A 16,691-nucleotide genomic window follows, 5' to 3' on the forward strand; every position below is an offset into this window, starting at 1 on the left:
CAGCATGCCATAGGTGCCTCATTGACCAAATTTAATATATTGAATGACAAAGTTGACAAATCTCACATGGACTATTGATCTCAATCTTAAAGGGGGCGTATCATGCACATTTCTAGACCTATATTTATGTTCTGGGGCTCTACTAGAATATCTTTGCATAATTTACTGTTCAAAAAACTCCTCATTTATCCTATTCCAGCCCTTTACGCAGCCCCTCAGTTCAGCCTCTGTCTGAAACAGGCCGTTTTAGCTCCTGTCTCTTTAAGGCCCCCCTCCCGCTGAGCCCACTCTGTTCTGTTAGCTTCCAGCCAATCAGAATCTTTTTCTCATTCTTTACTCAAAATGGGAACTTCTCAAATACATATACACATACAAATACATGTTTGAGCTAAAATCCGATCCAAAATATGCAAATGGACGATACAAACAACCCCTGGAAAGACCTTAGCGACAAAGGTTACGGAACAGATGGTCGTTTGTGGACATGTGCGAACAATCTGACATTATCATGAGGATGAGGTAAAGGTTACACTGACTACATTTAAATGCACAAAATATTCCAGTTTTTGCCCTTATCCCGAAAAAGGCAATATTCCTACTAAGCTGTTTACATGGCTAATGAAAATGAGTATCCCGCTAATATTCCCGTTTACATGCAGAGGGCTTTCAGGGTCTCCCCATGCTCCTGTGGGAACGGGAATCACAAGATCTCCGCAGGCAGTGAAGTAAATCAACGAGGTGAAAAACATTAGTGAGCTGCTGCCTGCTATTTATAAGTGATATTGATATGACTGATGTTATAAATTTAAAGTTACAGGCATGTCCAGTAGGCTGTCCCAGGATGTTTACGACACTGCTGAGTGTTTTTTGGGTGCATCACACCGAGTTGTCACTATCATTCCATGACTGCATGTCAGGATAATAACCAATGCTCTCCGTTCCCATCACAGAGAAGGCGCCCTCTGTTTTCCCAGCCCACCCTGAACAACTCTCCACTCTCCTCTGTCTGCCTTCCTGCTCCAGTATAAGTCATTTTGCCTGTGCAGGAGTAAACAGGCAAGAAGTCTGTGTGTCGCAAACTGCAGTAAAAACCCCAAATGAGGCACATATTCCAAATGAGCTGTGTACATGTCCAAAGAATGCCCCTAAAACCCGAATAAATATCAGCATATCCCACATGTCTTAATCGCAAAATGCTACATTCAGAATAAGGCCTAATTCGGATTATCCAAATGGAATATGCCGTTTACATGACTAGTATCAAATTCGGAATATTGTCAAGTTCGGAATAATAGTGGAATATTAATGTGCATGTAAATGTAGTCAGTGCAAACGAAGAGTTCAGAGCAAGCTGAAGCCCTGGCTTTTGACTTGCAGGAAGCATTTTTACAAGTTTTGGAACTTTAACCATGTTTAACATAGATATCCAACATTATAAACAGCATAGAAATAACAGAAAATTACAAAAAGCCATATTAAGACAAAAAAAAAAGAAACACTTCAAATGTGTGGACAAAAGGACCCCTTTCAACATCTAAAAACAGAAACCAACACACACCCAAAAGGCTTGTTGGAACTTGTGTAGAGCTGAACAGTATTGATGATGACACAGATTTTGCCAAAACCTGCACTGCACTCTCCATGTACATGTATTTCTGCTTACGCATTCATTCCCACATCATTTTATTGGGCAACCACTGGTTATGTCAGCACTCTAGCAGATTTAAAAGATTCCCCAAAAAGCAGAGACCATGAGCTAGAGAGTAAGATTTCTATGTAAACGCTCTAAATTACTTTCCAAGTGTACTTTTAGTGCCGTGTAATTTCATTGCAAGGTTCATTTTATCAAATCAAATCAGCTAGTTTGCATTCCTTGCTCAGTCAAAGTGAATGCTGAAGTCTAACACTGACATTCCAGCTGAATGAAGCATGTAGCAACACAGCAGAGTCTGACAGCTCAGTCGAGTCGGTTGCTCACTGACATTTTGCTTCCTGGTTGGTGAAATCTGGCTGCTGGCCTCCACAATCCAGCTGGCGTCTGCACTCAGCTAAAGGTAAAGGTAAAGTGCTGCTGGGTTTGTATGTAAGAGGAGTACAGTTGAATGAACAAGTTGTTTCTTGGCACCCAATATAATGCTTACTGTAGAGGAAGTAGGGCCAAGTATTGAGCTTCAGTACATTTTTGGTGTGAACAGAAAAACTGACCATTGCACCAAGTATCCAATACTGTCAAGTACTGAAAGCTGGCATCAAATAGTTGCTATAGTTTTGCCAATTCTAGACTATTTAACTCAGGCACAATTATTTTTACAGCTGCTTGTGTTGAGAGATTGAGAGATTTGTCTCGTTTGGTTTAAGGTTGCAACTAACAACAATTATTTTCTCCATTAATGATTTAGGCCTATTCGTTTTGTATATAAAATGCTAGAAAATACTGAAAAATGCTTGTTATAAATTATTATAAACCTTGGTGACGTCTTCAAATGTCTTTTTTTTTCCTGATCAACAGTCCAAGATCCAAAGATTATCAGTTTACCATCATGCATCACACACAAAAGCTTCAAATCCTCACATTTAACATTCTGCAAGGAAATGCAACCATGAAGGTTCACAGTAGTTTCATTTCCATGTTATCAGTTAGAATGGAGTTTCAATCATTTGAAACCATCACTGCAGATCCTTAGTCTTCTTAACTTATTCTTGGGTTAAATATTACTTGATGTTGAATTTTATACAGTTTTTCATTTAAGAGAAAGTCTTGCACGACTGTTAAAACAGTCAAATTGATGCATTTGCAAAGTTTGCAAATAAAAAAAGCATTTTTGTAGAGAAACATGAATAGGGCCCATCTTCCATAGTGTTTTAAACAAAAATCTATAACTGGATCAGCTTTGGTTAAAAAAAAAAAAAGTACTTTATAAACCAGCCCTGTGCTTGTATTGTCCATCAATACTTGAATTCTTGGCAGTCGGCCTGGTGTTATGTGTGTGAGCCCGCTATCTCTGAGCCTGCTGAGTGAGAGTTTTCTCTGCAGCTTTTTCTGCTTCAGTAAGTAACCAGTCACAATGAAGAAAGTACCACATAAAAGGCTTACTGTATTTTTGGGTTTCTGTTTACTATTTCTGTCAGTCGAAGTGGTAAAGGGTTTATATAATCTTCAACTTCCCATCAGATACAGTAAACCGCAGACTGACAGATTGCTGACGTGTTGGTCTCTGAGGAGTTTGACAGCTACCATGTTAATGGTAACAAATTAATCTGTTATAAAGAAGCCATAATCTATGACCTACAGCATGCCGTGCGTTTGCTGCTGTACCTCAAGCTAACATGACAAACTGAGTCATTCAATTCAGGAAAATCCGGTATGAAGAGTGTCTGAGGGCTGGTTCCAAACCCTGAAAACATCTGCAGGGTTTTCTGCACCACTATGTCGACACTAAGTAGCAAAAAGCCGTCAACATTCAAAACTCAAATCATTTCCTTAAGTTAAGTTTTCAATATATGTGCTAAATGCAAGTTATCCCACCATCAGGCAAAAACAAAAACTCTTCCTCTCTGCTATAAGATGTCTGCTCTGCAATACCACAAAATTATCATAATATACAGTATGCCTGTGTGTGTGTGTGTGTGTATGTGGGTGAGGGGTATAGGGCCATTCATCACTAAAATGAGCGACTTGGCCAGGTGCTGAGATTTATGGTTTTCAAACTCAATTTCAAGCCCGTCTGTCTGCACCGCCGGTGGAGCCACAAGACACCCAGAAAGTGTTCTAATCAAGTTAAAAAAAAATAGCAGACTGTGACATTTTTACGTCACTGTGGCATGCATGGGCGGACATATCTGGAGCACCGGCTGAAGAGGCACAGAGGGGATGTGGTTCCTTCCTGCCACATGCCTGCACACCTGTTCTGAGACAGGTCAGCTGGATTTGGATCTCCAAGACGTTTGGATCTCATCAGTCAGTTTCTTCAAATGTTGGCAGTATTGAAAGATACTGTTCCATTAAAAGACATATTAAGGCGTTAATCGGTATGTTTGGACTATGTTTGCTTGATTGACAGGTGTCTAAGCCTATCAGAGTCAGCCATAGTGTTTGCCACTTGTCCCTCTCATCTTAATTTCCTCCCTTTTTCCCAAATTTGAATTTTCTGGTTTCAGTGGCTGCTGAGATGGTAATGAGCAGTAAAACCAAATTCCAGGCTGTAAATTTAAATGTGAAATGTGCAATTATATGCACGTTGGGTGCAAAGCTATTAAAAAGTAGCACCAGTGGAAAAAGAGAAACGCCCAAACGCTTACTCCAAAGTCAAAATCTTATTTCAAAAATAGACATTAAGTTGGATCATCTGCTGTTTCAACATTTTGACGTGACAAAGTTCCAACTTGGATTGAAAAGTCAATTTTTTGGTCTTGGAGCAAGTGTGCTGGCGTTAGAGCTGCAACAATTTGTCAATTAGTTGACTATTAGTAGACTATTAAATGAATCGCCAGCTATTATGATAATCGCTTAATCGTTTTGAGTCATTTTTAAGAAAAAAAAAGGTCTGAATTCTCTGATTCCAGCTTCTCAAATGTGAATATTTTCTGGTTTCTTTCTCTCTATGGTAATCTGAATATCTTTGGGTTGTGGATTGTTGGATGGTACAAAAGATATTTGAGGATTAATTACATTGATTAATTGAGAAAATATGTGACAAATTAATCAATGAAAATGGCCATATTTTTCTAAAATCTATGATTACAGTATGTGTAACATCCCAATTAGTATGAAATATCCCAATTAGTAAAGTGGAACAAGCTAAAACTTTCAAGAGCCTGGTTCATACAACCAGAAGCAATAGTTAAGGTCATTTAAAGGTGAGCTCTCGCTGGGTTATTTAGCCTTCATATCTGATCTGTTTGGATTATATTATGATTGATAGTCCAGACTATTTCTGTTCCTACCTCAAAACCAGGCTGCAAATGCCTTCTTTCAATGAGATTACAGATAGAACCTGGTTGGTTTTCAGTGAGTCTTACTTTGCTGTCTTGGGTTTTTATCAAAAGGTTCATTAAATATTTCTCAAACATAAATGGCGAAATTGTGGATGCAAGACTTCTGCATGATAGAAGCAGACTGCATAATAAATGCCAAAAAAGTTGAAAGCTTAACAGTAAATGTGCTTTTATGTTCTCATCATGTGGTCCAAATGCCATAAGACTACAGGCTAATGTTGGATGTCAGCTGACAGTAAATACATTTTTGGGTCTGTGTTAATATTTATTCATAAAAATGTAAATGCATCACGTGATGTTACAGGAGACGAAACTGAAAGTCAGGTGGTTACATTAAAGGTGAAGTCAAAATCTAACCAAAGGACTTTGTCCTCTTGGGAATTTGAATGTGAGCCGTATATTTCATACCAACGGGGCCACAATATGTCGATGGCACCAGCGTCTCTATGGTCTATAACACTGTCTGTGGTTTGTGTTTGAATTTAGCTCAAGCATGACCGTTCATAACAGACCATGTTAAGGGAAGTTATTTGTCCTATGGCCACTTTCCCTTCTGCAGAGTCAGAATAAACACGCACCTACAGAAACACACACCGACATTTGATCATCTTACACTGCACTAATTTAAGCCAAGTCCCCCCCTGTCTCACACAGGAGGGCCCCATTGACATTCACTGTTATGCTCAAAACATATGGCAACTTCTGTATTGGTAAGCCCTGTTTAGCCTTGTTTGGCCCAGAGGTAGAGACAAGGCCAGGGAAAAAGCCCTGTGCTGAAAACCAGACAAATGACTAAGCACTAGCCTTTAGTCTGATAATTAGTCAGCCTGGCTTGACTCTGATATGGATACAATGCAAATAATAAGGCTAATCATGGTGACCAGCCTGGTTTGGCTTCTCAGCAGGCTAATGGGACCTTGTCAAAGCTGGTCACCTCATGTTGGCTAATTGGTCTTAATGGAAGTACAGTGTTCTTGGCTAATCAGAGTGGACTGATGGGAGGGAACACATCCAGCTGATTAACTGTTTTTCATACTATAACAATAAATTAATCTCTGTATTTCTTCTCCCCAAAGCAGAACTGGCTGTTTTAGTTTAATGGGAGAAAGATTTTCCCTTTAATTTACCTTAATATAGGTGAATAGTTAGCCATCAATCAAAATGAATTGATAACATTAGCTAAAAACAATAGTGTATGGAGGTTTTTACATGGTGGCACCGTTAAATGGGGAAATATACCCAGAGCCTTACTGATATGTGCAGTTCGCCCCTCAAAGAAAGACTAAAATGCCAAACTCCGTTTAACAATCTGCCAATTTAAGGTGCCATTACTTGTCCTTACACGCAGACACATCTAGGAATATGTTTTATCCCGTTTTTTCAATACTTGGGATTAACTCTTCAATACGGCATAGTCCAATATACCGAACAATACTTTTGCTTCACTTAAATTTAAACTTTTTGAGTCTCTTCGCTTGTTGCACTCATGAACTTCTCCTAATGAACTACCATGCGGATGGCAGTAGCTGGCCGTGTCAACCAAGTGAAAAGCTTTAAAATGTATTAAAATTAAGTGACGCTTGATGGAAATAGCATATGCCGAACTGTTAAGTGGATCTTAAAGATACAGAAAATGCTTTAATTGATCTTTTGGCACGCATGTATTTAGCAAACAAGCAAGTTAACATTAAATTGACATATTTCCAAACGGGGTTTCGTCGTTGCTGAAGAACGTCGGCACGTATCGGAGTTAATTAGCTATCAACAGTCAAGCAAAGAAACGTTTCTTACCTAGCATTGAAAGCCCGAAAACGAGTGTTAGGAGATAGTTATCCATCTTCATTCCTCTCTCCTTGCAGTCGTGTCTTTTTCCTTAATTTTTCCCCCGTTTCCTTTGTCCTATGTGTGGGGTAAGACTGCTCCTCTCCCGCCGCTGCTGTCGGGCAAATCCAATAAAACTCTGTGCAGTCAGCCTGCACCGCACACCGGGCGGAGCCGCAACGCAAAACGGATGCACACCGCGATTCCTATAAATCCAGTAAATTTACAGTCCCGACGGGAGCGTTTACATGGCTCACACACACTGAACCGGTTTCATGTGTGTGCAGGAATGAAGGCGAGATAGACAGATAGAGAGGGAGGGGAGAGAGGCTGATACAGGGGAGAGGGAGAGAGAGAGAGACAGAGAGAGAGAGAGTGGCCGGAAGTTAGGTGACGGTCTGAAGGAGGAGTGGAGGGAAACAGGGAGGTCCCAGGTGGAGAGAGAGAGGTTCCCACAGCATTCTTGTATTGTCACAGGGTTTAACTGGTGATGAGTGATATGTCTTTTAATCAGTAATATGACAGATATTGTCCAGACAGTGAAGTCCACCTCTGATATGATTGATTCCTCCTTCAGAGAGTTCAAATTACTACTGCTAGTCAATACATCGCATTTAATATTTTACCACTTTGACAGTGGTGGAAGGTAACTTTAATCAAGTACTGAATTTAACTATTTGAGTATTTCCATTTGATGCTACTTTATACTTCCACTCCACTACATTTCAGAAGGAAATATTGTACTTTCTACTCCACTACATTTATTTGACAGCTTTAGTTACTTTTCAGATGAAGATTTGACACAATGGATAATATCACAAGCTTTTAAAATACAACACATTGTTAAAGATGAAACCAGTGGTTTCCAACCTTTTTGGCTTTTGACATCTGTGTAGTCAGGGTCACATTTATTTAACATGTCTATGAGTTGTTAACAGCTCCACCAAATAGTGATTTTTCCCTCTAAACTTCTCACATGGTTTCATTTCAATAAATGTTCAAATGATCCAAGATTTTACTAAAAGTCAAAGATTAGAGAAAAAGTCAAAAAACTAAAAACAGATTTGTGTATCAGAACATTTTTTCTTCTTTCCTCTCCCATTAATCATCTCACGACCCCTCAGATTTATCTGGTGACCCTTTGGAGGGGCCCGACCCCTAGGTTGGGAACCACTGGACTAAACTAGCTAACTGTATATAAAGTAGTTGAAATTAGCTCCACCTCCAGCAGCTACAACAGTAACATGCTGCTCTAACACTGATGCTTCAGTATTAATAATCTAATGATGTCATATATAATAATATATCAGTCAGAGGGACCAAACCACTACTTTTGCAATACTTTAACTACATCAGGTTGATAATACTTATGTACTTTTACTTAAGTAAAGGATCCGAATACTTCTTCCAGCATTAATATATAAAATCTTCTAGCCTCTGTTAGTGGTGATACTGTTATAACGAGTTACTTCATAAGCTTTAGAGATGCTAGTAGGCAGATTTTTATTAACTTTGGACAGAGCCAGGCTAGCAGTTTCCTAGTGTTTCCAGTCTTTATGCTAAGCTAAGCTAAGTGTCAGTCCAAAAATGTTGAACTATTCCTTTAAGTGGAATAGACACCTTTTAAACCTGCTCACAATTTAAAAATGTCATTTTTTTCTAGTTTTTATCACCTGATGATACTTTTACAGCTTGATGTAACTGGTGTCGTTACCACTGTGTAGGTTAATAATTAAGACACTTTGGAGCGGATCTCTGTTTATTCTGACAGGTACACGTGATAGAGCACAACCTCCATGTAAATAAATTCACCTGTTCCAGTTCTTACACGAATGAGTGTTAACTTTACCAAAACCTAAAGTTATATATATATATATATATATATAGCCAGAAACAATAGGACACATTATAATGATAAACGATGAAGGGGAGAGAAGGAATTTATATCAGGCACCATAGAAGAAGAAGATGAAAGCTGTAAGGTTTATACTTAAAATAAACAATTTAGCCTACACATACTAACTTTGGACACTTTCCCAATAGAGTCATAACAATATTTTAGATTTTGTATGATTATATAAGCAAGAGATTACCGTACAAAGGACACAGTTAAGTGGTAATGACGTAATATTTGGATTTTTTTGCACACAAGACAATAAGTATTGTCTTTCAAAAAACTAAGCTGTCAGAACTGGGAAACAACCATATTTCAATGACCATATCTCTTAAATTTTCATTTTCTTTTTTCCCTGCGGGCTGCCTTTTTAACACGGTTGACAGATTCCTGTTGTCAGTTACTGACAGTCTTCTGGCCAGACTCATGCTGTGTATTTATTTACACAGACCCAGTGGGCAGGGCAAAGTTCATCGCTCAGTCAGTCACTCTGCTGGCAGTGAGAGAGAGAGAGAGAGAGCAGGAGGTTGAGAGGAGGTGAGAAGTTTGGCTTTATAACCTCAGGGTCAAAGGTGTCATCTGGTGTGATACTTTTGAGTATCCTATTTTTAAAAAAGTGTGTGTGGCAGAGAGGAATTGAGCCAATGTGTGTAGGCCTCCTACTGTATGTGGTCTACACGGTGGCATCTGTTCCTCACACAACATCTGTTCAAAGTGACACACAGACACACATATAAATCTTATCTTACTGGCACACTCCCTTTTCAGTCATTGACCAGGTCATGGATTCTTGGCACTGGATCTGGTTTTAATGGACTCACACCCTTTTATTTTAAACCAGTCACTACAGATATGAAACATTTTGTGTGATGAAAGATTTGCTTTACCAGAACTTGAAATCTCTTTTCCAAAGCTTTACAGTACAAAGCCAGAAAACTGTAAAACAAACTGTTGAAATCAAACCAGCAGGAAAAAGCCTGTTTATATGATCCTGAACCTGAAGTGTTAAAGTTCTGTAAAATAGCAACACAGTGAACATGATCTGGTCTAACATTAAAACCTGAACTGTACCTGTTTGCTCTAATCTGACTGTAAGTGTCAAAGTATTAGCCTGATGTTGAGAACATGGAGCTATAGTGACATCTTCTGGCTGCAGGGGGATAAAAAAAAAGAAAAGAAAATAGATGTATTGTAGAAATACTGTTAAATTACAGTAATGTATAAAACATTAAATCTAGACTGGAGTATCTACATCTAATAGACTGAGCTGAGCAGATTCTCATATAGAAACTTGTGCAAGTTACACACTGGACCACGATTACCTTTCACCAGCTTAAACTCACATTTTCGATGAACTCAAACTTTCCTCCAGTAGAGTGTCAAACTCTGCACATATATCATTCTGCACAGTGAAACTCAAACATGCAACTGAAGTTACAATAAGCTAAACACATTTTTGAGTGCAGGGGGACTTTATCAGCCTGAATTTTAAAAGTAATGCAGCTGGTTTTGAAGAGTTTTACGAGCCTCTGTGGTTGAAAAAGTCTTTTCACCCTAAAAGGATTGAGGTAAAATGCTGGAAATCACCATATTAAGAAATTTCTATATGCAATCGGAGTGGTCCTTGGCAAAAAAAATCAAATGTGAAAATCATAGCTGAGCTTTAACTGCTCTGCTAACACCCAAATATGAACATGAAGCTAGGGCGCCATCTAGTGGAAGCAATGGGGCAACACAGAATCTTGTGCTTTTTTTTCTTTATTCTGTACTTTCATGGATGTTTCTTTTCTAACCAATTTATCTCACCTATTAAAAACATCAACCCATTAATTATTTACACTCACTTATCCCATGCAGGGTGACAGGTGGCTGGAGCTGGTCCAAGCCCACATTGGTCGAGTGGTGAGGTACCCTAGATAGGTCAGTACAGACAACCATTCACATCTACAAGTGATTTAATCTCCAATAAACCTCATCTCATGATTTTGGACTGTTGTAGGAGGAAATGAACACAGCAAACAGAAAGGTAACCAATAAATAACTTTGCCAAACAGGAAGATATAAAATATTTGGATTAAAAAGTGATTCCTTATTTAAAAAACTGAATCTACACCTAGACTGAGGAATTAATCACATTTACTGTACATCACTCTACTGTTGGTGCTGTTAGACAGAATAAGAAATAAGATAAAAGTACTTTCTTAATCCCAGTGGGAAATTGCAGTGTTGCAGCAGTCAAGTCATATTAATAGTAAAATAATATAGATAATCAAAATGCAGTAAAATCAATAAATAATAAACAATATCTAGTATGAGAGGAGACTGAACTAAAATTATGAGCACACTCTCTCGCACTAATTACACTGAGTTATTTGGCAGACAGTTTTATCCAAGGTGACTTATAAGCAAGGCAAAACAAGAAGTTTTAGTCTTTCAGGCCTAATAAAATTATTTAAAGATCCCCTCCAGACATGTTTTAAGACATAAAAATAAGCTGCTTGGAACAATAATGTGTATCTGATATGTTTTTTCCCCACAAAAAAGCTCAATTACTGCTTTAAAATCATTCAAATGGCATCTACTCCTTGTCTCCTACTTCACTGTAAAGTCCATTCTCAGTGTTTGTGGATTGGAGGCTTCAAGTTTCCACATCACACTTGTATAAGCTGCATACTGGACCACGACTGGCTTCCAAACTAGTTGTGATATCACAAATTATGCTTGTAGGCCTGCACCTACAGATTGTCAATGAGCACAGAAATTTTCTACCTCTACACTGCACAAGCATCCAACTGTAGGAACAAAAAGGAAAAATATATTTTTGAGGCTTTAAAAAAAAAGAATGTGATATCATAGACAGGAGTCACACATAGACATAACTTTGTTATAGAGGGGACAAAAGCCAAAAAGTATGGAAACCACTGCCATATATAAACAATCAGTAAAATGCATTTTTTTTCCATGTTACATCATCATATAGAAACATAATATCATCCAGAATATCTCTACTAAGAGATTTTGTAGCTGTCAGAAACTCTGACACTAGTGACTCTGCAATGCAAATGGCAGCCTCTTTATTTAAAATCATGCATGGTTACTTACAAAATGAATAACATGAAATAAATAAATGTTTTTTTTCACTATTTCAGTATTTCACGTTTCATCAGCATGCAATTAAAGCTGAACTTTTGGATCAACGGGATCAAAACACGTTAACGGCAGCACGTTGTGGGTGTAAAGTAAAAATTAAAAAAAAGGAAAACAGAGATGAAGAAATAAGCAGACAACACAGATATGAATCTTGCACTCAGCATAACCTCATAGCTAACCACGTATTTCAAAGCCACAAATTTATTTTCAGCAAAAAGAGCAACAGGATATGTGACTCACTCATACATTCACAGTTTACCAGCATTGCTCTGCTCAGCTGAAGTGAAAATTAATATAAATATTCATTTCCCCCCCACTCATATTTAACTGGAAAATATATCATACCATTTATTTAAAGACGTCACTGCATACACTTTAAACAGACATTTTCACACTGAGAGCATGTATTCAATGCTTTGGTACAATGGTTTTATAGATAATACAAAAGGTAAATACAAACTTGAATGGTCCTGACAAAGGAACAGTACATGAAGTTTTCTGTACATAAACACACATGACATTTATATTTTCTATTACTATAATCCATCCCTGATTGATGAGCAAGTTTATCAAATAAAGCATAAATGACAGATTTCATCTCACTGTGATTGTACCTTATATGATTACATACGTGATAAACCTGTTGCTGTGTGATACATTACAGACATGAATCAACATCTTTTATTCATAAATTCACAACATAAGTACAAAAAAAAAGAGAACTTCATACAAATTGAGTTATAATTAATTCAAGAAGATATCCTGATGTCACATGTAGGAACAGATCCACTAATCTCCTACCTGTGCAGCTATTCTGGGGCTGGGCTGAGGTTGGCTGTTGGGGGTGTCGGGGACTTTTGAAAGCGGCTCACGTGGGTGCACAAACAAAACTTTTATTTATACCAAAAAAATGTAATGAGACATTATTCACTCTTACCACAAGTTGTGTGGAGGTTTATCTAGTTGAAAATTGGAGCAGTGACATATACTATGAGGCTTCACTGAAAAATACCAATACAAAGCAGTCCTTTGTGCTTGCTTTTCAGTTTGTTTAAATGACACTCTCGGTGAAAGTTCAATGAGGAATATCTTTTATCTTATGTTCTGCCTTTATTCCCCTAAAGAATAATTTCCACATGTTCTTCCTGTTCTAATCTTTCATGTCTATTCTACTTTCCCACACTGTTCACCTTTATTCCTGCATTCTTTTTTCATTCTGTTTTTCATATCCACTATTCACTATTCATAAACAGGAAAAACTGTTTCAATGCAACTAATTTGAAACAGTTCGCACAATTGTTAGTACAATGTGAGACAAAACAATGCAATCCCTTTCCGAGATTGGTGGCAAACAAAACTACATATTTAGTTGTTGTTGTTTTTTTACAATCACAAAGACTGATGACATAACAGAGTGCACAGAAAATATATACAGAGACAGAACGACACAAGCAAAAATTTAAAGCTGAAACTTCTCAGTTTAACACTCTTGTGAGTAACTTATGGCCTTAGACACTCCTTGTGGTATTATGGACTCATCACTGCCAGCAGTGCTCATATTTACTTAGTATCTGTGACCACATTTGGTACAGTTTTAGCCACTTCTTTCACACCAACCAACTATCAATGTAAGATCTTAAAAACAGAAATGCATTTTTGTCATGTTGTAAAAGGTTTGTACTCAGCTGTTTGCTGCCACTTCAGTACCTTTTAATTTTACCATGTTCATGTTAAACGTGAAGAAAATAAGACCAGTACTACTTTTACACAGGAACTTGCATGTTTGATGAGGGGCTATGAATGTGTTCTCTACTCAGTGGAGGCAGGCTGCTGTCAGAGGTTAATCCCTGATTCTTGTCGTTCTAAATTCAAAGGCTGAAATTCACCACCAGTTTCTGACTTTTTTTCCAGCACATAGGGTTAAGCCACTTTGGCTCATGTGTTCATGTGCTGACATCTGCAATCACTGAACTTGACTTGACCTAATACAGCAGCTAGCAAAGGTTCTTAATGTGAGGAAAACGAAACGAAACACCTATCCTAGTGGTGCTGAAAAAAAGAAAATATTAGACAACAAAACATCTAAATAGTCTCCCCAAAGTGACCTCTTTCTTTGGTCCAGCATTTGTAAAAGGCCTGCCAACGACTGCACCTGCACCACTGTCACAGCATGCTAGCCAAACAACTGAAGATGCTGCTAATCAGAATAATGGAAATGAGAACCCATCTACTCAAACAGATGGCGATAATGATGACCAAACTCTATTGTTTGATGAACAAGCACAACATGATAACAGTCCTACAACTGAGACAGGTGAGGAAGCACCAGCACTCCAGACTGGGATCCACTAGCATTCACAATGACCAATCTGGTACTTTGGCCAACGCATATTACCAGTGAACCGATTGATATTGGAGATACTGGACAAGAGGTCCCGTTTAGTGAGAGGACATTAACTTTCCACAGAGCAAATCACACCATCATTTTACTAAAGACAGATATTTCATGAAGATGAAAATTGGAGAAACCATGCGTAGGTCATGGTTGGTTCAATTCAATTAATTTCAATTAATTTATATAGCACCAAATCACAACAAAAGTTATCTCAGGGAACTTTTCCATATAGAGCAGGTCTAGACTGTACTCTTTATTTTACAGAGACCCAACATTCCCCCATGAGCAAGCACTTGGCGACAGCAGCAAGGAAAAACTCCCCTTTAACAAGAAGAAGGTGGGCGGCCATCTGCCTTGACCAGTTGGGTTGAGAGAGAAAGAGGGAGGCAGGGGGAGAGAGGAGAGAGACACAGAGAAGCACAATAACAACAAAAACGATAATAATAATACAACATTACTTCTGCATCTTCTCCTGCCTGTGGAGTCAATGAGCGGAAATACAGACAGCGCCACTCTGCCATTGCAACCTACATTGTGGTTGGAGGTGAGATTACATCCGTAGTGTTAATAACTTGAAAAGGTTTAAGAGACTTCAGCTATACTATTGAACTATGTACTGTGAATGACACTTGGCATATACATTAAAGACTTATTAGAGTTCATCTAACTAAAAAGCAAAGAATCTCTGTATGTGTGTCCTTTGCATATCTCTTGAACAGTTTATCTGATCCTCTTCACACTTGGCGGGTGTATTGCTGGGGACCAAAGGAAGTGCAGTGTCGAATTTGGTGCAATTTGGACACGCGACATGTTTAATATTAATAAGCTTTGAATAAACAAGTGAACAGCGAGCCACTCCACTCGTGTCTGAGCGCAGAGGGGGCTGTTTGACATAAACATGTCACATCACAGCGGGGCGGGCTTCTGAGCTCTGACTTGCTGAGCAGACAAAGGCACATGCACCACTCAGTTAGACTGTACGAGAGAGAAGAACGAGCACACACAGGAGAAAAAAAACCAGGAAGATGCGACCACTGAAAGGCCATGAACTGCTTCTATGGTTCATCCTCAGTTTAGTCTCACTGGTGGTTTGTCTAGATTTAAACCATTTGATTTACTAATTCATTATTGTTTAAATTGATATGTTTGCCAATTGGTACATACATATGCAGTTCTTGGGAAATAATAGGCAATTGGCCCATACCAAACAGGTTTTGAATGGGCACTGCACTAGTTATAAGAAATTGGCTTACTGGTATTGACCTGCATACAAACTGTGACTCCACTTTCAAAACACATGAACAACTTGCTACCACCAGAGGATTAGCTGTGGGCATTTTGCTACAACTTAAGCTACCTGCAGTAAGAAATGACTGTATAGTTTGTCATCTTTTCATGAAGAATCCAAACCATGAAAAGAAATTCAGTGATTCCCCTATAATTGTACAAGCCTGGTGCAGCGCCAGGCCAACGAGAACCCCTGCCAGGCCAAAAAAATATTTTTTTTAATGTGAAAAATAATGCCAAATATTCATTCATTCGGAAATCAATAGTGTTTGGGAGCCTCTGTGCAGCGCCGTTCCAAAACGTGATTTACCCGCTGTGTCCTTACAAATTATGCTCATAGGCTCACACTTTAAAATCACATTGCCAATGAGCAAAAAGAGATTTTCTACAATTTTCCACCAGATGAATGTGAAAACAGCTTTCTAGTGTCAAACTCTGCACAAACAGGAACAAGAGGAAAAATATATTTGACAAAAACCAAAAAGTACAGGAATCACTGCCATAGGTATTTTAAATCACATTTCATTTCCATGTTACATCATCATATAGAAACATCATAACATTATCCAGAATATCTTCTATAAGAGATTTTGAAGCTGACAGAAACTCTGACACCAGTGACTCTGTGATGTAAATGGCAGCCTCTTTGTTTAAAATCATGCATGGTTACTAGAAAATGAATACAGTGAAGTAAATAAACAATGGTTTTATCACTGTTTCAGTATTTCACATTTTATCAGTGTGCAATTAAAGCTAAACTTTTGGATCAACATGTGATCAAAACACATTAACGGCAGCTCGGTGTGGGTGCTGTGTGGGTGTAAAGTTAAAAAAAAAATTTAAAAAAAGAGTAAAAGAGATAAAGAAGAAATAAACAGACAATTAAATTACATTTACATATATGAAATGCAATTAGATCAGTTCTGAATAACAGAAAATGTCAAAATTTGTTGGTGAATTTTGCAATTTTTTGTTGTCATAATGCTGCAAGTAAAGGAAAACCTCCAGTTGACACATGTGCACGCACGTACGTGTACACACACACACACACACACATACACACGCATATTCAGATACAAATTTCGCACTGAGCAGTATAGCTAGGCACATACAGCCAACAAACTCAAAACCACAAACACATTTTCAGCA

The 16,691-nt window shown here is 38.2% G+C and overlaps 3 protein-coding genes across 4 annotated transcripts in view; all 3 read right to left on the minus strand.

Annotated features, from left to right (window-relative positions):
* Window positions 1–7,191, minus strand: part of ptgfrnb (prostaglandin F2 receptor inhibitor b) — a 76,032-nt gene extending 68,841 nt beyond the window's left edge. Inside the window, exon 1 of the mRNA XM_042404603.1 lies at window positions 6,787–7,191. Coding sequence (XP_042260537.1) covers window positions 6,787–6,838 — 52 coding nt within the window. The 5' untranslated portion in view covers window positions 6,839–7,191. The remainder of the gene's footprint in view (window positions 1–6,786) is intronic.
* The window catches only part of LOC121891932 (nectin-2-like), a 933,424-nt gene that overhangs the window by 633,398 nt on the left and 283,335 nt on the right, over window positions 1–16,691 (minus strand). The gene's annotated exons all lie outside the window — the stretch shown is intronic.
* LOC121891936 (immunoglobulin superfamily member 8-like) overlaps window positions 12,044–16,691 on the minus strand; it is a 28,369-nt gene continuing 23,721 nt past the window's right edge. Inside the window, exon 8 of one of the 2 annotated variants that reach the window (XM_042404643.1) lies at window positions 12,044–13,378. In XM_042404643.1, the coding sequence (XP_042260577.1) occupies window positions 13,341–13,378 (38 nt within the window). In that variant the 3' untranslated portion in view covers window positions 12,044–13,340. The remainder of the gene's footprint in view (window positions 13,379–16,691) is intronic. The other variant, XM_042404642.1, reaches the window with a different exon arrangement.

This window comes from Thunnus maccoyii, chromosome 24, assembly GCF_910596095.1.
Source record: "Thunnus maccoyii chromosome 24, fThuMac1.1, whole genome shotgun sequence".
In the NCBI taxonomy this organism is placed as follows: domain Eukaryota; kingdom Metazoa; phylum Chordata; class Actinopteri; order Scombriformes; family Scombridae; genus Thunnus; species Thunnus maccoyii.